At 38.9% G+C, this 23,125-nt stretch overlaps 1 protein-coding gene across 6 annotated transcripts in view; it reads left to right on the plus strand.

The window, feature by feature from the left end:
* The window catches only part of KDM4C (lysine demethylase 4C), a 411,129-nt gene that overhangs the window by 52,365 nt on the left and 335,639 nt on the right, over positions 1–23,125 (plus strand). For 5 of the 6 annotated variants that reach the window (XM_070375870.1, XM_070375869.1, XM_070375868.1 and 2 more), the window contains one exon: positions 18,465–18,658. In XM_070375870.1, coding sequence (XP_070231971.1) covers positions 18,465–18,658 — 194 coding nt within the window. Of the gene's footprint in view, positions 1–18,464; positions 18,659–22,349; positions 22,605–23,125 lie in introns of those variants that run through there. The other variant, XM_070375871.1, reaches the window with a different exon arrangement.

Genomic DNA, 23,125 nt, shown 5'->3' on the forward strand with positions numbered 1-23,125 from the left:
CTAGTGTCTCAGGGTTGCTAGTCACTTAGTCATATCTAAGTGACTGTCCTCTTTGTGGCCCATGGACTGTGTAGCTTGCCAGGCTCCTCTAATTGCCAGGCTCCATGCAATTCTCACTAATGTCTAGCTTAAATAGAAACCCCTTTCCAGAATCTTGTATCTGCTTTTTGCATTTAATCTGTTGTGATATCATGTAGTATTCTGCACACTCTACCTTACACACATGGGAGAATGAGAGTGAAAAAGGAGAATAGTGTCTTGGTATAGTTGTGACAGTGGCTTTGATGCCACAGACCCAGTGGCCTTTGGGCAACATTGTGAAAACCTCTGCTGTAAGATATTCAGCAGGAGATTCCTTCTCTTATCTCACTCTATGTAAATGATGCAGGCATCTTGAGGCAAGCTAACAGTTTTCCGTTCTTGTTTATAGACCTTCAGGTCACTGTGTCCCTGATATGAACCTCAGAGACCTAATTACATTACGAGACAGTGGTTCTCCAACAAGAAGTCATGGAGTTATTTGGGGGAGCATCAAGCCATAAATTCTGACATAGATCTCTGGCAAAATTTTTTAAGCAGAAAATGGGCTTGGGGTGTAAACTCAAGTTCCTGCATCTTAAGACATATAAAATATTTTAAACTGTGTTTGTAAGATTTTCCTTTCATATTAATTTGCTAGTCTATTACTTTTATCATCCATGTATTTATTAATAGATAATTGATAGAGAATTCAAAGCTGTTTGAAAAATACAGTGACAAACCTTAAAAAGACAAAAAATTACATCTTTTACTGCATATTTCTTCATGAGAGCTAGGGAATTTTTTCTTTTTTTTGCTACAGATGTATTGGATAGATGGATGTGTGTGTATGTACTCTTTCTAGTTTCCCTTTTTTTTTCTTTATAGTCTATGATTATAAATGCATAACGTTTTTAGGTAAAAATTACTTTTGTTAATACAAGTATTATAAAAATGATGAAAAGCATTAAATGACAGAGAAAATTGAAATCACTCATAATCCTGGCATTCAGAAACCAGAACTGTCAAAAGAGTTCAGTGTCTTCCTTCCAATGCTTTTTCTCTGTTTAGTGCTCAGTAGTTTTATTTTTTTGAACAGGTGTGGTATCGTGATGAACACAGTTTGGTTTTGTCTCTTCTCCCTCTCACTTTAGCACATAGTGAATGCTTTGCCATGATTACAGATGTTCTTCAACGGGATGATTTAACATTTATTGTATCTCTTATTTTTATTGGTAGGATGATTTTCTTGAACAGGGGAAGCAGATAAATCTAAGGTGGAGAAGGACGGTGGGGGCCGCAGAGCAAGGAGGGTATGACAGTTCCTACGGTTAGGGTAGGGTTGGCCCGTGAGGCACTGAGGGGTGACCAGATCATCACTAACCCATGAGGCACTTTAACCTCTGTTAACCCACTGCTAACAGAGGCACTTTGCCACCAACACTGCCTCATTTCCTGCCTTTCTCCACAGAAAAACAGAAAGCTGTATTAAATAGCATAGAATATTTGGCCTATTTACGTATATAATAATTCATGTCTGCCATCCCTAGCTGTGACTTTCAGGAAAACAGTTGTTGCCTTAGAGTCTATAAAGGGAAAGGATTGAATTAACAGCTCTCTGAGGTTTCTCTCAGCTTAAACATGTTTGCTTTAAGTAACATTTCTTCAAGAAGGTGAAATCGAAGTCTTAGATAAGGAATTTTTTGAGTTCTAGATTTCTTTTATATTAGAATTTTGTCAAGAACCCCTTTAGGAGAAATCCACTGGCTGAAAGCATAGGAATTTTTTTATACTAAGATTTTAGTATTACTGGCATTTAACCTTGCAGATGACTCTCTTATCTTCCCGCAGTTCAGTTCAGTTCATTTGCTCAATCATGTCCAACTCTTTGCAACCCCATGGACTGCAGCACGCCAGGCTTCCTTGTCCATCACCAAATCCTGGAGCTTGCTCAAACTCATGTCCGTTGAGTCCATGATGCCGTCCAACCATCTCATCCTCTGTCATCCCCTTCTCCTCCTGGCTTCAATCTTTCCCAGCATCAGGGTCTTTTCCAGTGAGTCAGTTCTTCATATCAGGTGGCCAAAGTATTGGAGTTTCAGCTTCAGCTTCAGTCCTTCCAATGAATATTCAGGACTGATTTCCTTTAGGATGGACTGGTTGGATCTCCTTGCAGTCCAAGGGATTCTTAAGAGTCTTCTCCAACACCACGGTTCAAAACGATCAATTCTTCAATGCTCAGCTTTCTTTATAGTCCAACTCTCACATCCATACATGACTACTGGAAACACCATAGCCTTGACTAGACGACCTTTGTGGACAAAGTAATGTCTCTGCTTGTTAATATGCTGTCTAGGTTGGTCATAACTTTCCTTCCAAGGAGGAAGCGTCTTTTAATTTCATGGCTGCAGTCACCATCTCCAGTGATTCTGGAGCCTAAGAAAAGAAAGTCTGTCACTGTTTCCACTGTTATCCCATCTGTTGCCATGAAGTGTTGGGACTGGATGCCATGATCTTGGTTTTTTGAATGTTGAGTTTTAAGCCAACTTTTTCACTCTCCTCTTTCACTTTCATCAAGAGGCTCTTTAAGTTCTTCAACTTTCTGCCATAAGAGTAGTATCATCTGCATATCTGAGGTTATTGATATTTCTCCTGGCAATTTTGATTCCAGCTTGTGCTTCATCCAGCACGGCATTTTGCATGATGTACTCTGCATATAAGTTACATAAGGAGGGTGACAATATACAGCCTTGATGTACTCCTTTCCCAGTTTTGAACCAGTCTGTGGTTCCATGTCCAGTTCTAGCTGTTGCATCTTGACCTGCATACAGATTTCTCAAGAGGCAGGTCAAGTGGTCTGGTATTCCCATCTTTTGAGGAATTTTCTGCAGTTTGTCCCCACACAGTCAAAAGCTTTGGTGTAGTCAATAAAGTAATTGATGTTTTTTTGGAACTCTCTTGCTTTTTAGTTAATCCAGCTGATGTTGGCAATTTGATCTGTGGTTCCTCTGCCTTTTCTAAATCCAGCTTGAACATCTGGAAATTCTCGGTTCATGTACTATTGAAGCCTTGCTTGGAGAATTTTGAGCATTACTTTGCTAGCGTGTGAGATGAGTTCAATTGTGTGGTAGTTTGCATATTCTTTGGTATTGCCTTTCTTTGGGATTGGAATGGAAGCTGACTTTTTCCAGTCGTGTGGCCATCGCTGAGTTTTCCAAATTTGCTGGCATATTGAGAGCAGCACTTTCACAGCATCATCTTTCAGGATTTGAAATAGCTCAGCTGGAATTCTGTCACCTCCACTAGCTTTGTTTGTAGTGATGCTTCCTAAGGCTCACTTGACTTCGCACTCCAGGATATCTGGCTCTAGGTGAGTGATTTACGCTATTGTGGTTATCTGGGTCATTAAGATCTTTTTTTTGTATAGTTCTGTGTATTCTTGCCACCTCTTAATATCTTCTGCTTCTGTTAGGTCCATACCATTTCTATCCTTTATTGTGCCCATCTTTGAATAAAATGTTCCCTTGGTATCACTGATTTTCTTAAAGCGATCTCTAATCTTTCTCATTCTGTTGTTTTCCTCTATCTTTGCATTGATCACTGAGGAAGCCTTTCCTATCTCTACTTGCTATTCTTTGGAACTCTGCATTCAGATGGGTATCTTTCCTTTTCTCCTTTGCCTTTAACTTCTCTTTTTTTTCCACAGCTATTTATAAGGCCTCCTCAGACAACTATTTTACAATCATTTTGCCTTTTTGCATTTCTTTTTCTTGGGAATGGTCTTGATCACTGCCTCTTTACAATGTCACGAACCTGCAGTGGGGTGGCTTAAATACGTTCATCCGCCAGATGGTGCTGTTGGACAACAGATTTTTCTAAGGCTCCAGGTTTCTAAAATATTAAATATTTTAGATAAAATATTTAAACTGAGTAAAATATTTAAACTGAGTCACCAGTGTCCTTTCCATTTTGTATTTTTATCATGTTAGGATATGATTTATCCTGAAATAAGGAATATTTTGAAGCCAAAACACTAGCTGTATGTGTAATTTTCACATCCAAGGGAAAATACTGTCATTCTAGACATGCTTTCATGCTAAGAGAGAGCTATTGGCCTTGGATTGTAACTTTTAGATTTTCATTCTATGTTAAAGCTTCTATTTAATAAGAACTCACTATCAGCATATTATGGCTGATCTTTAGTGAATGAAGTCTTAGCCTGATGATCTCAAGTTATGCCATCTAGACCAGGGGTGGGTGGGGTGTGTGTGTGTGTGTGTAATAGTACTTCTATCCATTTGTCACATTGCATGTAGAATGTTCCATCAGTTCTGGAAGCTGTGTTTTCAGAAGAGTATTGTTAGAGAATTGTTGATAGAAGAAGATTAAGCTGATTTGCCGGCTGACCTCAGAGTATATGACTGCTGACTCAAAGTGCCTGTCTTGCACATGAGAGGGTTAGGTGGGATCACTGTGGGGAAAAAGCAGTTTTGGCTGTGAAAGTGCTAAATTGATAGACACACACATGAGTCCCACATAGAGTTCCATCCCTGAGGGGGAAAAGGGTGACAAGTCTGGCTGAGATGGAGAGTTTGGGTAGTTGCTTGCCCTTGCCAGCTTCTTAGCACTGGTTTCTCAAAATAAATCATCACCTGTCTGTGGGTTTTTGGGGTCACTGGGACAGTTAGAGTCATGAGTCCCAGGAGTATGATTCTAATTATGTTCTAAATAAAACAGGATTTTTTTAAAAAAAGAGATATCACTAAAATTATATAATGATTTTATCTGTTTCTAGGTTTATACATTTAATTTTTTAAAAAATTATTTTTCGTATGTTCTAAATGAGAAAATGTAGTTTAATATTCTGGCAAATTGTTAGTATTTTCTTTTTCATTGAAGGAATAATGTTGAGCTTATGTATATGATCTAGATTTTTTTCACTAAGAGGAATGAAAATGAGACCATTGGTAATACCTTAAGTTGTTTTTCTTCATGAAGAACAAAACGATGTTATTTGAGCCCTCTGCCAGGTGTTATTCGAGTGTGCTAAATCTAAGGTTGCTTTAAGTGCGAAGCTGCATTGAGGAAGAAATGAAGTAAGGTGGAAAAAACAGCTAGAAGAAACAGAGGAAAAAGTAGATAAAGTCCTGTAGGAATAGGGAGAAACAGATATATTCTTTATGTTAATTGTAATTTGCCTGACATTAATAGTTGTAAAGAGGCTCAAGCCCTGCCCACACTTTGGTACCTTTCAAAAACTAAGTGGTTTAACTACTTCTTTAGTGGGATCACATTAACATCACAGACTCTGATAATGATATTTCGTTCTTAGATCCACCAGAGAATGGGACAAGTTGGGGACCTGTGCATTTGCTTACCAAGGAGGAAATGTATTAGACATTATTTTACTGTCAGTAGTAGTTCAGTTGCTCAGTCATGTCTGACTCTTTGCAACCCCATGGACTGCAGCATGCCAGGCTTCCCTGTCCATCACCGAATCCCAGAGCTTACTCAAACTCACGTCTATTGAGTCGGTGATGCCATCCTACCGTCTCATCCTCGGTTGTCCCCTTCTCCTCCTGGCTTCAGTCTTTCTCAGCATCAGGGTCTTTTCCAATGTGTCAGTTCTGCACATCAGGTAGCCAAAGTATTGGAGTTTCAGCTTCAGCTTCAGTCCTTCCAAAGAATATTCAGGACTGATTTCCTTTAGGATGGACTGGTTGGATCTCCTTGCAGTCCAAGGGATTCTCAAGAGTCTTCTCCAACACCACAGTTCAAAAGGATCAATTCTTCAACACTCAGCTTTCTTGATAGTCCAACTCTCACATCCATACATGACTACTGGAAACACCATAGCCTTGACTAGACGACCTTTGTGGACAAAGTAATGTCTCTGCTTGTTAATATGCTGTCTAGGTTGGTCATAACTTTCCTTCCAAGGAGGAAGTGTCTTTTAATTTCATGGCTGCAGTCACCATGTGCAGTGATTGTGGAGCCCCCCAAAATAAAGTCTCCCATTGTTTCCACTGTTTTCCCATCTGGATGCCATGATCTTAGTTTTCTGAATGTTGAGTTTTAAGCCAACTTTTTCACTCTCCTCTTTCACTTTCATCAAGAGGCTCTTTAGTTCTTCCTCACTTTCTGCCATAAGGGTGGTGTCATCCGCATATCTGAAGTTATTGATATTTCTCCCAGAAATCTTGAGATTCCAGCTTGTGCTTCATCCAGCTCAGCATTTCTCATGATGTACTGTGCATATAAGTTAAATAAGCAGGGTGACAGTATACAGCCTTGATGTACTGCTTTCCAGATTTGGAAATAGTCTGTTGTTCCATGTTCAGTTCTAAATGTTGCTTGTTGATTTCTCAGGAGGCATGTCAGGTGGTCTGGTATTCCCATCTCTTTCAGAATTTTCCACAGTTTATTGTAATCCACACAGTCAAAGGCTTTGGCATAGTCAATAAAGTAGAAATAGATGTTTTTCTGGAACTCTCTTGCTTTTTTGATGACCCAATGGATGTTGGTAATTTGATTTCTGGTTCCTCTGCCTTTTCTAAATCCAGCTTGAACATCTGGAAGTTCATGGTTCATGTACTGTTGAAGCCTTGCTTGGAGAATTTTGAGCATTACTTTGCTAGTGTGTGACATGAGTTCAATTGTGCGGTAGCTTGAGCATTCTTTGGCATTGCCTTTCTTTGGGATTGGAATCAAAACAGACCTCTCCCAGTCCTGTGGCCACTGCTGAGTTTTCCAAATTTTCTGGCATATTGAGTGCAGCACTTTCACAGCATCATCTTTCAGGATTTGAAATAGCTCAACTGGGATTCCATCACCTCCACTAGCTTTGTTCGTAGTGATGCTTTCTAAGGCCCACTTGACCTCACATTCCAGGATGTCTGACTCTAGGTGAGTGATCACATCATCATAGTTATCTGGGTCGTGAAGATCTATTTTGTATAGTTTTCACGTGTATTCTTGCCACCTCCTCTTAATAGCTTGTGCTTCTGTTAGGTCCATGCCATTTCTGTCCTTTATTGTGCCCATTTTGCTTGAAATACTCCCTTGGTGTCTTTAATTTTCTTCAAGAGATCTCTAGACTTTCCCATTCTATTGTTTTCCTCTGTTTCTTTACATTGATCACTGAGGAAGGCTTTCTTATCTCTCCTTGCTGTTCTTTCCAACTCTGTCTTCAAATCAGTATATCTTTCCTTTTATTCTTTGCCTTTTGCGTAAGGCAAAGGAGTCAGTAGTAGAGACCTTACCACAAATGGCAAACAAATTGTTTAGTTTTCATTACAAATTCGAGGCAGGTGGTCTAGGGCCATGTTTCTTCTGTGGTGCCATCAGAGACATGCGCTGCTAGCAGTTACTTTTGCCACCTTCACTATGACATACTTACCTTCGTGCTCTTGTGGTAGCTGCTCATTGTGTCTGAATGTCTGGTGAGCGAAGAAGGGCACAGGATTTGAGCCTGCTCAGTCAGCCTCCTCAAAGCTTTCTCCTGGAACTCCTGCTCAGTTATTACCAGTTGCATCTCATTGGCCAGAACCATGCATAACTAGCCTTAGCTGTAACTACTTTGTTCTTTCAGTTAAGTGAGGTACTATTAGTAAAGAAGGTAAAAATAGATACTGCAAACATAGGCAATCTCTGTTGTAAAAGTATATTAAGACAATCATTTTGAAGTACTGTGTTACACTGCAGTATAATAGACTTTCAAGAGTTGAATTAGACAAAGGGCTTAGTAGTCTAGAGAATAAGAATGCAAGTGAAAGTGTTAGTTGCTCAGTTGTGTCTAACTCTTTGCAGTCCTTTGGACTGTAGCCATCAGGCTTCTCTGTCCATGGGATTCTCTAGGCAAGAATGCTGGAGTGGGTTGCCATTTCCTTCTCAAGGGTATCTTCCCAACCCAGATCTTCAGCATTGCAGACAGATTTACTGTCTGAGCCACCTTGGAAGCCTTAGTCTAGAAAATATGAATTCATCAGTAAAAATTGTAGTGTTTTAAATTTCCTATATTTACAAAGAACTTGTCAGTGTCTGGGTTTGGAATTTTACTATTTTCTTAAATGTTGAGATAATTGATCCTCTTTAAAGGAGAACAAGGCTTTTATGGTTCAGATTCCTTTTAGGATTTTCTGCAAGAGTCATGTGTAGATGTATAAAATAAAGTCAACAAGTTCTATTTATTATTTCTGTAAGTTTCTTTCTTTCTTTCTTTTTTTTTTTTTAAATAGAATGCATGTCTGAGTGAATCCATGAATCCTGCTCTTGGCCTCATGCAGTTTTTTCCAAATCATCTTTTTGATTGGTAGTCCTTAAAAAAATAGGAAAGTAGCAAATATAATCACCAAATTATTAACTTTCCCTTCCAGTCATTGGGGGATTGAGGGAAGTCTTTCTCTCCTTGATTGTATAAAAGTTCAGAATTGACTTTCTGGCTGATTGGTTGGCTATGAGGCTTCGGGCACAGTAATGCCAGCTCGGGTTAGAGTTTTCCATTGTCACCCTTGAATTCTGGTTACACAGTAGTGAGCTGTGAGATCTTGGGTGAGTTATCTGACTTCTCCTGCGGCAGCTGTCGCCTCTATAAAATGGCACTAATAGTAGATCGTAGTTCTGTTTATCACCTCATAGGGTAAAATGAGATGAATAAGTAAAACACCTAGGGCAAGGCCTGCTGCATATTATGTACTGAGGAACAGCTGCAACTGGCGGCAGTAGTAAAGCAAAGTGGGACACAAATCCTGAAGCCCTAATGAAATGTTCACTAGCTGATTCCGACCAAGACAATTGTGAAGAATGCTGTTCTGCAATATTCATTTACTTAGAAGTCCAACCCACCATCAGTTTATTCTTTCTACCATCTGTCTAAGCCTGTCATGTCAGAGCAATGAAGGGTGTTTGATTAGGGGTTACTACTAAAGAAAAGGTGCCTGCTCTTCTCACGAGATACGCTGCTATCCTCTTGTCACTAAGACAGGGTGCCAGGGCAGACACGGTACCGTGGGATGTGACTCAGGAGATGTTCTCTTTTTCATGACTTTTCCTTTATCATATTTTTAGAATGTATTATCTCATTTTATATGTGAAAGTTACATTTTAAAGCACAGTGATACATTGAGTACCCCACACCCACCATGCAGTCCCATAGCTAAAACATTACTGTTGTGCTGCCCATGGGATGCTCTTTCTACAGTCCTTCTTTGCTATCCCACTCCATCACCATGAGTGGCCCGAACTTTGTGTTTGGTATCTTGCCTAAAAAAAAACCCCAAAAGCAAATTTTGTTGTTGTTGTTGAAGTATAGTTGATTTCGAATGTTTTTTTTAGTTTCAGGTGTGCAGCAAAGTGATTAAGTTATACATATACAAGTACCTATTCTTTTTCAAATTCTTTTGCATTTAGGTAGTTACAGAATACTGAGCAGAGTTTCCTGTGCCACACAGTAGGTCCTTGTTGGTTGTCTGTTTTATTGATAAATATAGCACTGTGTACATGTCAATCCCAAACTTCCTAATTACCTCTCCCACCCACCCTTGCCCTCTAGTAACCATAAGTTTGTTCTCTAAGTCTCTGAATCTGTTTCTGTTTTGTAAATAAGTTCATTTGTATCATTTTTTTAAGATTCCACATGTAAGTGTACTATATATTTGTCTTTCTCAGTCTTACTTCACTCAGTATGACCGTCTGTGAGTCCATCTATGGTGCTGCAAATGAGATTTTATTCTTTTTAATGGCTGAGTAGTATTCCATTTTATGTATGTATGTCATTTTAGAAAATAATTGTTTAAATCTATTTTTGACTGTGCTGGGTCTGTGTTGCTGTGTGTGTGGGCTTTCTCTAGTTGCAGGGAGAGGGCTTTGCCCTCTGGTTGTGGTAGATGGGCTTCTCACTGTGGTGGCTTTTCTTGTTGTGAAGCATGGGTTCTCGGTGCATGGGCTTCAGTAATTGTGACACGTGAGCTCAGGAGTTGTGGCTCCTGGGCTCTAGAGCACAAGCTCAGTAGTTGTGGTGCCTGGGCTTAGATGCTTTGCGGCATGACGGATCTTCCCTGATCAGGTAACCCGTGTCTCCTGGATTGGCAGGCGGATTCTTTATCAGGGAACCACCAGGGAAGCCCCCGCATCTTCTTTATCCATTCTTCTGTTGATGGACATCTAGATTGCTTCCATGTCTTGGCTATTGTAAACAGTGCTGCAGCGAACATGGGGTGCATGTGTCCTTTTGGACCATGTTTTTCTCCAGATATATGCGCAGGAGTGGGATTGCAGGATCATCGGGTAGCTCTGTTTTTAGACAGATGCATATTTTTAAACAACGTATTTAGTTTAGCTTATTTTTGACTATATTAAAAGTAGTATCACTTTATTAGTCTTCTGAGACTATCCCAAACACTTTAAGTTTTCTGAGTTTTTTCATATTATTTGTGCACTATTGTTTAGTCATTTCCATTGCTGAATGGCATTCCATTTTGTGAGTATATATTTTATTTTTTATTATCCTGTTGGGATATTTTCTTTTTCTTTCTTTCTTTCTTAAAATAAATATTGCTGCTATGAACCCATTCCTGTGTATGATTTCTGGTGTATTATATATAGGTAGTCTGAAGCACTTATCTAGAAATGAAAGTGCTGCCTCAGAGAGTATTCAACTTGGTCAGATATTGTTGCCTTGTTTCTCAAAAACTTTGTAGCAAAGTCTCCCCTTGCACTGTATAAGATAGCTTTACTGAGGTATAAGTTGCATACCACAAAATCCACCCATGTTGAATGTATAATTCAGTGATTTTTGTGTAACCACCACTACCAGTCCAGGTTTAGAACACTTCTGGCACCTTCAAAATCTTCCTCATGCTGACAGTATTCATCACTTGATCCTGTTCATCTTATTACTTACCAAACTTTGACTTTGTAAGTCTTGTGGCTTTAAAATATCTTGTTTGTGAATTTGCCTTTCTCTGACTATAAATGACTTAGAATATCTTGTCTTGTCTTTGTTGATCATTTGTATTTCTTGTTTTTTCCTCTGCTTATTTTTCTATTAGATTGTTTGATTTTTTTCTTATTATTTGGAATTTTTAATGTATTCTGGATACCAAAACCATGCCAGTTACATTTGTGGAATTATTTGCTAATTTGCTTCAATTTTGTCTTGATCTTCTCAGACTTTTTTGTTTCTTTCATTTTCCCTCTCTCTCTCTTTCTGTGTGTGTGTGTGTGTGTGTGTGTGTGAGAAAGAGAGAGAGAGAGAGAGGTTAACAGGTTAATTTTAATTCTGCCACCTAAAGCTATATGATGATATATCAGATTCATGGAACTGTTATACACATTTAGTAAAGTGACAATGGTGCAATACCACTTAGTATCTCAGAATCAGGAATATACAATTTTGAATTGTTTAAACACAATCCACAGTCTTAAAAATAAAATCAGAAACCATCCACAGTTATATAATTGTCAATTAAATGTTACACACTTAATAGTTGATGTAATAGTCAATATCTAGTATGGAATGTTGAAAGCAATTTTATAGTCTGATCTTGTTGGACTCTGTTGGGAATGTTTCTTGAATAGATATGTGACTGGCCAAGATGGGTAAACACAAGACAAGAACAAGTAAAGTTCTACCACGATTTCAGTAGTGTTCACTGTTTTCTTTGTCAGGTAAAAGTGAACAGCAAGAATTACAAACTTTACATATGTACAAGGTGTGCTGTAAAAGGATGTTTGTTTACAGGCATGTAAAAGTACTTTGTAACTAGTGTGATTAAAATAATGTATAAAGATAAATAGCAAAAACAGTACTCATCTGTGAACTTGCAAAATCAATTCCCTATTTTATATTACATGAAATAAAAACAGTTTTAGTTTTCTTGAACCGCTTTTCTAGAAATACTTGAAAAGGAATACAGACAGAAATTATTATTTTTACCCTTGGGCATTGCTATAAAAATAGTTAAAAAAGAAAACAAACCAAGGGGATTTCTCTGGTGGTCCAGTCGTTAGGAATCTGCCTTGCAATTTGGAGGATGCAGGTTTGATCCCTGGTCTGGGAACTAAGATCCCACATGCCACAGAGCAGCTAAGTCTGTGCCCCCACAACTAGAGAGTCCGTGTGCCACAACGGAAGATCCCTCATGGTGCAACTAAGACCTGATGCAGCCAAATAAGTAAATAAATATTTAAGGGGAAAAGAAGACCAACAGCCAAGAATACTGGAATGCCTGAGTCCAGAATGAACCCAGATATTTGGCCATATAGAATATTATTGACTTCAAGAGTAGGAGTAATAATGAAGGATTTATAAGCAGTTTTTAATCAATAAGAGGCATTTTGATGTTTTTGCCACCGGAAAACAAAAGCTGTAGCATCCACAGCTTTAGTGTAGCATCATTAAAGTTCTGAGAAGTCTGTTTTATATAGCTTCAACTCAGTTGAAAGTGTATTTATTTTTATTTATATTTATTTAAGGTCAACTAAAATTGACATCAAATATTTTTATAGATGGTATTACAGTGTCTTAATGAACAGAGATTTAAATTTTAATATAATTGGTTTTATCAGTGTTCTCGTTTAGTGACTTTATTTAGTTTTGTATTTTTCTCACTCCTGGGACTCTGAATACATGAACTATAGACGTTCTGTCCTAAGTATTGCTTAACTTTGGTTTTCAGATACTTCGTCTCATCTTTCTGTGCTGTACTGTGTGTTTATGTCTTAAATTTTCCCTTCTAGGTGAGCACTTCTCTTGTTTAATCCTTTCAGTCAGTTTTTAGTTTAATAATGATATATAAATGAAATGATGTATCAGTGATATACTAGTGAAATGATATGTTTCATATGTAGAAGTCTACCGTGTCTTTGTGATTCCATTTTTAAATTTCTTTAAGCATTTCAAGGTCTTTAGCCTCTGAAGATTCTGATACCAGAAGTCCTTGGGGTGGGGAAGGGCCAGTTGTTTTTGCTAGCTTTTTCCATGAGGTCTTACCTCCCTATATTTGTGGTGATCTTCAGTTTTATGCTTTGGCTTGATCCTAATTTGTGGAAAATTTGTAAGTCAAAATGGAGGATGCTTTTCTCCCAGAAGGCTTGGAGTTGTTTTTGCCTGGAACCAGAGATTTAAATAACTTCAAGGTCTCAATGGTCTAGACTCAAGGCAGGGGTTCCAAGCTCTCTATAATCCTTTATTTGATTGAGCATTTCCCTTCTTTTCTTCTCCACATTCCTTCTTGTCATACTCATAGCTACATTTTTGAAATGAGTCTTTTTTTTGTTACTGTGTAGTACTTTTTGTTGCAGAAATTTTTTGTTTCTTCAAAACTTGCTCCACATTGGTTATTGACTAGAGTTTCAGAAAGAAAAGAAAGCACTGCTGTAAAATTTTGTAGGTATTTGGGTGTATAAAAATGCAAAAAGGAAAAAAAAATGCAAAAAGGGAAAGAGGTCTGTTTTTAAAGTAAAAAGTTTGGAGAATGTGAGATATTTTCATGGAAAGGAAGCAGCAAAAAGAGCTATCGTGTCACACATTGTAATTAACTTTAAAGCAAAATGAATTTCACATGAGTCTAATTTTATTCTTATGTGTAAAGATCCTAAGGAAACCCTCTATTTTAAATGTGTCCAAGGCTCTCATTTTAGTTTTTGAAAGATTCAGTTTTCCCATATTACTGTGTGAAATGGATTGATTTTGAAGTCTTTAAAACAACCAAGTTTTCTTTCCTCATGTGTATTACCTTTGAAACTTCAAGGGCTTATTGTAGCCTTATGAATTGGTGGCAGTAATTTACATTAGCCTATCTTTAAAGTAAGTTGAAATTTGGAAGATGGTCTTCTGTTTGGATCATGTTACTCTAGTAGGTGTTAGCTGGGCTGCAGTAAGGGTCATAGAAAGGGATGGTGAGAGCCAAATGAGGACAAGCGTAATCTTGTAAAAAGTACTAAATAAAAGTATCTGAAAACTTTACTGAGAACCTTTAATAATTTTTTTTAGTATTTTCTCAGAGTTTATAACACCTGGGAGGTGGCTCTTTTCTTATTTTAATGATTAGCTTTTTTAATGAAATTTTTTTCATAAATTTATATATTTCAGAAATTTTTTTGGGGTCACTTTGGGTCCAGCTTAGAGCTGGGCATGTGGCAGTGAAACTCAGGAGAGAGATGAAGGCTCAAAGCATTGTATGGAAAGAGCTGTGTGGGGATAATGTTGTAGGTGTTGAGGATAATGGCAGGTGGGGTGGGGAGGAGAAACATGTGGGTTGGATGTGGACATTGTTGAGGAAAGATATTAATGTCTTATGTAAATAAGGTCCTGTGATCAAGTAACATTTGGGAAATGTAGAGTTAAAGCAGAGTTAAACAGGCTCCCTTACAGCGTGACCTCTTAGAAACTTCCGAGTACCTGCTGGCACTGTGACTTTATAAGAGGAGGAGAAAAGGACACCAACATTTTTTGACCATAGCCACTTGTAGGGGTAATGTTCATTATAAATATTTTAGGGAGAACTAGTTTGCTGTGATTTTTGCAATATTTCTCTGTATTAGATGGGAGGGCTCCTTACTGGTTTGGTTTCTAATGTGGCATATTGCTTCCCTGTGTTGCTTCAATTTCCCAGTGACCTAGCACAGTCATTGTAGAACATTCTAGATGCTCATAGTCCCAAAAAGAAGGAGCTCCTTGGCCTGGATGTGCCCTGTGTTCAGTGACCCAGGCCCAGAGCTCAAGGGTGTGAATTCAGACTTAGCGCGGTCTCTCTATGTAGGTTTATAGAGGCATCGTTCACGCTGATGCCAGTTTGGGGGTACTTATTTCCTCTGTGAAGTCCAAAACCTGATCCTCAAACAGATCCTGAGTGGCTATGGTAATAAAAATTTAGGAGTTCTTTCAGATTACTGTCTGATTCTTGTTAGATGGATGATACAGAGATTGAAAAGAAGGATCCTTGATAAACTTCTCATTTACACATATGTGGACAAATTATGGTCCAGTGGTGAATTATTTCAGTAAACCAGGCAGAGACAGGGTAAATAGACACACAGAGCAGGGCATGCCTAGAATGCACTGGGTTATTGGGGTAAAGGGAAATGGGGACCAGGGAGGAAACATTTGCTCAGTGGAGGTCAGGTGAGTTGCAATACTGCTCAAACACCTGTTGGACATTCTGTGCTGCTGCTGCTAAGTCGCTTCAGTCGTGTCTGATTCTATGCAGCCCCATAGACGGCAGCCCATCGGGCTCCCCCGTCCCTGGGATTCTCCAGGCAAGAACACTGGAGTGGGTTGCCATTTCCTTCTCCAATGCATGAAAGTGAAAAGTGAAAGTGAAGTCGCTCAGTTGTGCCAACTCTTAGTGACCCCATGGACTGCAGCCTACCAGGCTCCTCCATCCATGGGATTTTCCAGGCAAGAGTCCTGGAGTGGGATGCCATCGCCTTCTCCATGGACATTGTATGGAATAGCTTTATTTGAGGGGATGGAGTCTGGGAAGAGGCATTTGTCTGTGAACATGCATTGGTGTATAGACTTTCTGAAGAGACTTGATGGCTTTAAGCTTTGAATGGTTTGGCAGATTTCCAGCCTGTCATTGTGGGGCTTGTTTGTAGCTGGTGTCTTTCTGGAGACTACTTTTTTACACTAAGTCAGTTCTGTCCCCAAGCCCGAAGTGAAGCAGCTTTTATTAGAAGCTTTGCCAGTGTTTGTGTATGGTGACTGTATGCCGGGGTGGGAAGAATGTAGCAGTTTTATATATTTGCCTGTCATAAATTTTAGCTCCTTGGATCTTTGTTGATTTTTAGTGCTGAGAGAAGAGGATGGTATATTGCATTTTAACGTGATCAGAACTGAAAGCATAGAGTTTATAAGTGAAGGCCTAGAGTCAGAAAGATTCAGGCTTATCTTTGCCACCCACTGCTCTAGGAGTACTAGGTTTTCCATTTGTTCATTTGGGTATGACATTGCTTATGTTACAGGATTATTTTGGGTAGATGTAGGCTGCCGTCTCTGGGGTCGCAGAGTCAGACATGACTGAAGCGACTTAGCAGCAGCAGCGGTGTACATGTATGTGCAGTATAGTGAGATAGACTGTGGTGTCACACTTCTCCCAAGTGACAAATGAGGTGTCCTCCTTGTCTGAATCTCTGAAGGAGACCTGGTGCTCTTTAGAGTTTGAGTAGAACCTGTCCTTTAGGCAGCTAGCGAGTTCAGTCAGTAGTGGAGAGCAGATGTTGGAGAAGGAATTTGGAATAGGATTTATTCTCAGCCCCTTGTTATACCTGTTATTCTTAATATTTTAATAACCTCTTTTATTGAAATTATGTGACTTTTTATCTTAGCAAAAGAAATTAAGTTTTAACATCATGGCAGCCTTGGCCCTTGCCCCTTGCCCAGAAGAAGCTGATGCCAACATATTATTAATATTTGCCCATTAATGGGAAGAATTTCAGTAGTGAATTTCATAGGACTTTTTTTTTCCTATCACTTTATCACATGTTTGGCTTTTGTTTTGTTTCCAGTAAGATTTACTGGAGAATAGTGGAAACATTTGTCAGTTCTCAAATATAAGAAGTTTTATTTTCTAAAAGTTTTTATGTCCTTTAGCCTATTTAGTCCTCCGAGCAGCTCTGGGTGGGTACCTCATGCTTTCACAAAGAAAGAATGGGAGCTCTGGAAATTGCAGGGATTTTTGCCCTCGGCAGTGGCAGAGCTGGAGCCATAATCTGGGTCATCTGGCATCATTCTTTTTTCTCTTCCCTCATCCCTTTAGACCCACAGGTCTAGTCATGTCAAGGGATTCAGCCTAAGTTATTTCTGAAAGGTAATATCAGTCAGAAACAAAGATGAGACTTCTTCAAATATAGGAATTTCAGAAGAATAGTTTGTTCCTTAATTTGCAAGCTCATTCAATTTAAAAATGTTTCCTATAATATGGTGCTCATTTATTACTTCAGATTCATTGCCTCAATAATGACTTTTAAATAGGAGGACTCTATTATTAGAGTGATTGGACTGAAGTCTGATTGGACTAGGGTTAAGAGATTGCATCACTATAAATAGAGTGAGATAAAATATTTTACATAATTTGAACTTTTATGAGGTCTCATAAGTTGGGACCTAGGATCTTTTCTAGAAGGATACTTAACTTTGAACAATTTCCAAATAGCAAGCTTCCTGCTGTGGGTTTTAAGTTATGGAATGGCTGTCTTGGGGAGTTTTGGAATTAAGTGATTTCCCCTGATACTTTGCAGTTATATTACCTGAGGCACAGCTTCATTAACTGCCCCATCAAAAATTTTCCTGACCCAAAAGCTCAAGTAAGTAAGATCAGTACATTGATTATATTGTCATCTAAAGACTATAATGAAAACAGAACAATTAGGAAAATACTAGGCATGGTTATCTATGAAGCCTTGGTATAATTACTGGGTAGGGCCTTTTTGGTATACATAAATAAATTTAATGTCCCTCTTTAATAGTATCATGAGGAGGTTGAAATGGATTTAAAGACACTGCCATTTCATCGTGATTGCAAAAAAAGTGGGTCCAATCACTGATATTTAGTATTTTATTGTGAGAAAAGTTTATGAGAAAAATAGTCTGTAAAAATTGTAAACAGTTGTGAATTAGAGTGCATTAATAAGTGATTGGTAAGTTTTAATAAGACTAGAATCTTTTCCTGTCATTTAACTTTTATCCCAGTGACTCAACTTTTTCTGTCTCTGTTACCAGCCATGTTGTGTTATTGTTATAAAACTATATTATTCCAACAATTTTACCAAAGTTTAGATAAATATTTTTAGCTGTTATTCTTTGTTTAAAATTCTCCATCAGCATAAGCGGTTGATATTTAGTTGAAGAAGCAGTAAAAGCACAATGATCTGTGACTTAGAATAGTGCTAAGGATTTTTCCAAAATTAGACTTGGGTTTTCAGGAAATGATGTATCACATGCCAGAACTGAATGGGGCTAAAAGAGGGATGACAGAAGATACATTTTGTTAGTGGTGTCTTGAGATGATGGCTCATGTTTAATGACTTAAGTAATGTGCAAATAAGCTAAAAACCAGAAAACCCCCCAAACTAAATAGTGTTCCAAGGATGGAAAGCATGCTGCAGATCATATGCTTTGAATCAATGATGTTTTTTTTTTTACTAACAGCTGATGGGAGTAGGTCCTTAATTCTCTGTCGTTTGGCATAATTTTATACTAATATTTATATAGAACCACATTTTGCTGGTATTAATCTTGGATAATTAATCATGGATCTGTATAAATATATATATGTGTGTGTATGTGCCTTGGATACTTATTGCTTTATTTTTTAAATTTCTAAGCGAGTTAAAATATACAGTATAATAATTTTGGCAGATGATGGTTTGATCAGTAAATGTTATCTTTATGAGTTTATTAATGTTTGTCTTTTTTCCCCCTTCTCTCTCTTCCCTGTTTCTAGGGTGTGGATGAATGGAACATAGCTCGCCTAAACACGGTCTTGGATGTGGTTGAGGAAGAGTGTGGTATTTCTATTGAGGGTGTAAACACCCCTTATCTATATTTTGGCATGTGGAAAACCACATTTGCATGGCACACCGAGGATATGGACCTCTACAGCATTAATTATCTCCACTTTGGAGAGCCCAAGTCTTGGCAAGTTGCATGTTTAATATTCATTTGCTTTGGAATTGTGAGATCTGAGTAATAGGAACCCATTGAAGATGGTTTTTTTCCCGTTTTTCTGGCAGAGTCAGATTTATATGAGCTGTAAGAAAGTTCTTGACTGTAACAATTAATTATTGCAGAGTCTTCCACTCTGCCTAGGGTTTTGCTCAAAACCGTAAAGCTAATGGTGATTTGTATATCCAAATTTGGCCTACAGACCATTTTGTGGGTCATGGATTGATAGGTATTTTAGTCTCAAAGAATTTGGCATCTTGAACTTCTCTGAGCATTTGCTGGAAGGTATGGGGAATGTAAGTTAGGAGTGAAAATTCACTTCCTGGATGTACCTAGGGATTTTCTGGTCTAATCTCTGAATAAATGACAGATTCCGTTTAGTATGTGGTGAGTAGAGGGATAGGAGGCATGAAAAAGGAGGCCTGTTACCACTTTTTTGGTGGTGGATATGGGGAGAAGAATAAGAATGTGAATGTGTGTTCTTAACTTGCAATTACCTGTTTCATCTTTCTGAGCAGCAATTTTAAGATTTATTGTTCTGTAGAATGCATCATTCAGCATGAATTTTGGCGACTTCTAGGATTTACCCTTGGAGAAGGCAATGGCACCCCACTCCAGTACTCTTGCCTGGAAAATCCCATGGATGGAGGAGCCTGGTGGGCTACAGTCTGTGGGGTTGCTAAGAGTCAGACACGACTGAGTGACTTCACTTTCACTTTTCACTTTCCTGCATTGGAGAAGGAAATGGCAACCCACTCCAGTGTTCTTGCCTGGAGAGTCCCAGGGATGGGGGAGCCTGGTGGGAGGCTGTCTGTGGGGCCGCACAGAGTCGGACACGACTGAAGCGACTTAGCAGTTAGCAGTAGCAGAATGCATCATATGGTACCCAGCACAAATTTGTGATTGTTATTCTGTCAGTCACCCTGGAGTTCTTTGTGGTCAGCCAGTTTCATGTTTGAACTTAATTTTGTCGGTTTTAGTCTTAGGAAGGGCTTTCTAGGTCGTGCAGTGGTAAAGAATCCACTTGCTAATGCAGGAGACACGGGTTCAATCCCTGGGTTAGGAAGTTCCCCTGGCGAAGGAAACGGCAACCCGCTCCAGTATTCTTGCTTGGGAAATCGCACGGACAGAGGAGCCTGGAGGGCTATGTTTCGTGGGGTCAGAAGAGTCAGACACGCCTGAGTGACTGAGCACAGTCTTAGGAGAGCTTAAATATCAGTTCTATTTTTTTTTTTTAATAATACACATATGTGGAGAATAATTCACAGACAAAAGTATACGAGGTATCAACTTGACAAGGCAGGAAATACTGAATATGCTCTTTCTGCTGGTTGTGAACACGATAGGATGCTCTTCAGGTGCTTGTGTTAGCCCAGTAGCTTTCTTGCCTCCAATTTAAAGGTAATGGCCTCTTTTCAAGTTCTCCTGCTGATCAGGTTTTGAGTGCAATGTATAATTTCTGTCCGCATCTTGCTATTACTTGCCCTTGAGGTTTCATCATTTGGTGAAGTGTGAAGTTGTAAGCTTTCTCCAGCAAATTCAAATACAGCAAAAGTTCATAATGATCAAAAATGACATTTAATCAGCAGGAAAGCTTTTGGTGGAAGGGCAAAGCTCTTAGGACCTAGAAAAGAAATCCAGGCGTTTTCTGTTTTGTGATGGAGTTTTATGATCTGAGAAAAATTGAGTAAGAAGTTTTGTAACTCATTTTTAATAGTGCTTTACTTACACATTTTGTTTGGAAAATTTTTAGCATTCTACTCTCTTAATGGAATAAATAAGATGTAAACATTTTAAATAGGTGGTCTAGGAACTAGACTTTGACAGAATGGGATGGAAAGATGATTTCTTACACAAGTGTTTGTTGAGGACCAGCTTGTGAGCACACGCTCTAGGCCTGTGAGTCTCTCGTCTTTCTTCAGCACCATGGTAGAGTCTTTTGGAGTGTCATCCTTCAGTACTTTTGGGAATCGACTTTGAGAGACTCAGAGAAATATTTTAAATAATGTGTAGGCTCCTGGGCAGTTTCTTAGCTGCATGGTTTCTGTTACTCACTTTTGTTGTGAGTAAAATAGGCAAAATGGGTAAATTCAATATCTTGGTGAAATCTATTATATAAGCAATTATATACTTCCTTTAAGAAATCTGGTTATGGGTTTCCCTGGTGGTCCAGTGGTTAGGACTCTGTGCTTGCACTGCAGGGACCACAGATTGCATCCCTGGTTAGGGAACTAAGATCTTGCAAGCCTCATGGTATGGCAAAGAAAAAAAACCCTGAAAAGTTAGTCGCAAAACTTTTCCGTAGATTTGAAGAAATTCATGACAATCATGACAATGCCTGGGACATTTTAGTATTGGAGGAGTTGAAGTCTCTGCTTTCTTATTAAGAAAAGTGATTTATTTTTATAAAGTTATTAAGACAGTAGTAACTTCCCTTCTCTCTTGGGCCAAGACTTATCTCCTAAAGATTGCTTGGGCATCTTTGGTGGCTCAGATGATAAAGAATCTGCCTGCAATGCAGGAGATGCAGGTTTGCTCCCTGGGTTAGGAAGATCCCCTGGAGAAGGAAATGGTGACCCACTTCAGTATTCTTGCCTGGGAAATTCCATGGACAGAGGAGTCTGGTGGGTTATAGTGCATGGGTAGCAAAGAGTCGGACACAATGGTGATTAAACAACAACAAAGATTTCTTAGAGGAGAATATTCTGTTAGGATATGACTGATTCTAGAGTCTTGTTTTGGAAGAGGGCCACGCTGTTCATGAGTGAGGATAAGTACACTGGATTCCAAAGTATTTCTTTCTCTCAGAGTATCTCTTTCTCTCTAAATACAGAAAATGTATTTTCTGTATTTAGTTATTCTATTCGTTTTTAAGCATATAGACTCCATTATAAGCATTAAGAATAGATTTATACTATCACTATTACCTTTAACCTTGGCCATTATTTATAATGGTAAAATAATAAAACATAGCAGTGAATTATGACAGTTAATCTACATTCCATTTTCTAAGATAGCTACTGTAAGAAAAGAGTGATATAAATAACTCTAAGGATTATTCCCCAGTATGCTTATGAATGATTACATTAGCTTGGCATAAATAATTTTGAGGTAAACTTTATTATCATAAAGTTCCCCTGGTGGCTCAGATGCTAAATAGTCTGCCTGCAATGCAGGAGACCCAGGTTCAGTCCCTGGGTTGGGAAGATCCCCTGGAGAAGGAAATGGCAACCCACTCCAGTATCCTTGCCTGGAGAATTCTATGGACAAAGGAGCCTGGTGGGTTATAGTCCACGGGGTTATAAAGAGTCGGACACAATTGAGCCGCTAGCACTTTCACTTTTCTTATTCTTAACATTCACCTCAGTAACCATCATAATATATTTGAAGTAAGCTTTGAAAGGTGGTAGAAGCATACAAATACATGTAAGTATTGGGAGGTGGGCAGTTGTCTGGCAGACTCAGACTCAAGCAGCAGAAGACAGGGCTGTGGTCCTCACTCTGCTACTGATGTGTGTGGCTTCGGGCAAAGAGCTGTACTTTTGTGGACCAATTTCCTCACCTACAAAATGACAAGGCTAATCCGGATGCACTCCAGTGCTCTAATTCTGTAATTTGTGATAAAAAGCACATGGGTATTTTTACCCAATGTACAAAACAAGAGGATGCGGAGGTGACGTGAAGTTGGGGTGTATGGGTGTGCATGGCACGCGCATGCATGTGCCCTTGCTGGTTTCCTTTTCTGGTGTCCTCTCCTTGTTGAGTTGCCTTTACTGTCCTCCAGGGGTGCCCTATTCATGCTTGACTTCTCTGCTCCCTGCAGTGTGTCTTCCTCCTGTCTGGTCTTACTGCCTGGCGTTCAATTTCAGTGACCTTCTCTTCTTCAGTTTTCTCCTTAGGCACCAAGTTCTGGTTACAGGTATTACAAAGACTGCCTAAAATTCTCTCCTTACTTCCACGACTGTGCTTGCTGCTCTTCTTTGCCCTTGTGTTCCTTAGATTTTGCCTCAAGGCTTTCTGGACCATGTGTTGCACCACCTTAGGCTTCTGTCCTTGCACCTTTCAAGTGATTATGTGACCATTTCTGCTGCCCCTTTCCTGTGCCTGCTTTGAAGTTTTGGGGCTGTGGTTTTCCCTTTGAAATTGTCAGCACTTAACACAGGATCTGGCTAGAGGTTTGATGCTCTGTTAAGTAATTCTCATTTTGAATCAATAGAGTATTAAATTGTTTTGGATCAGTCTGTTCAAGAGCAGACAGGATAATATGTAAAATGTTTTATAAAGATTCTTGACTCCAGTGTAATCATTAAGAACACCAAGCTTCCAGAGATTTCTGAGTAGCTGCTGATAGGCCTGGCCTATCAGGTAGAAGCCATGAGACATGGTTTACTGGGTACAACATGTAGCAGATTTTGCCGAGTAAGTGTTCATGAACACAGG

This window comes from Bos mutus, chromosome 8, assembly GCF_027580195.1.
Source record: "Bos mutus isolate GX-2022 chromosome 8, NWIPB_WYAK_1.1, whole genome shotgun sequence".
NCBI lineage: Eukaryota > Metazoa > Chordata > Mammalia > Artiodactyla > Bovidae > Bos > Bos mutus.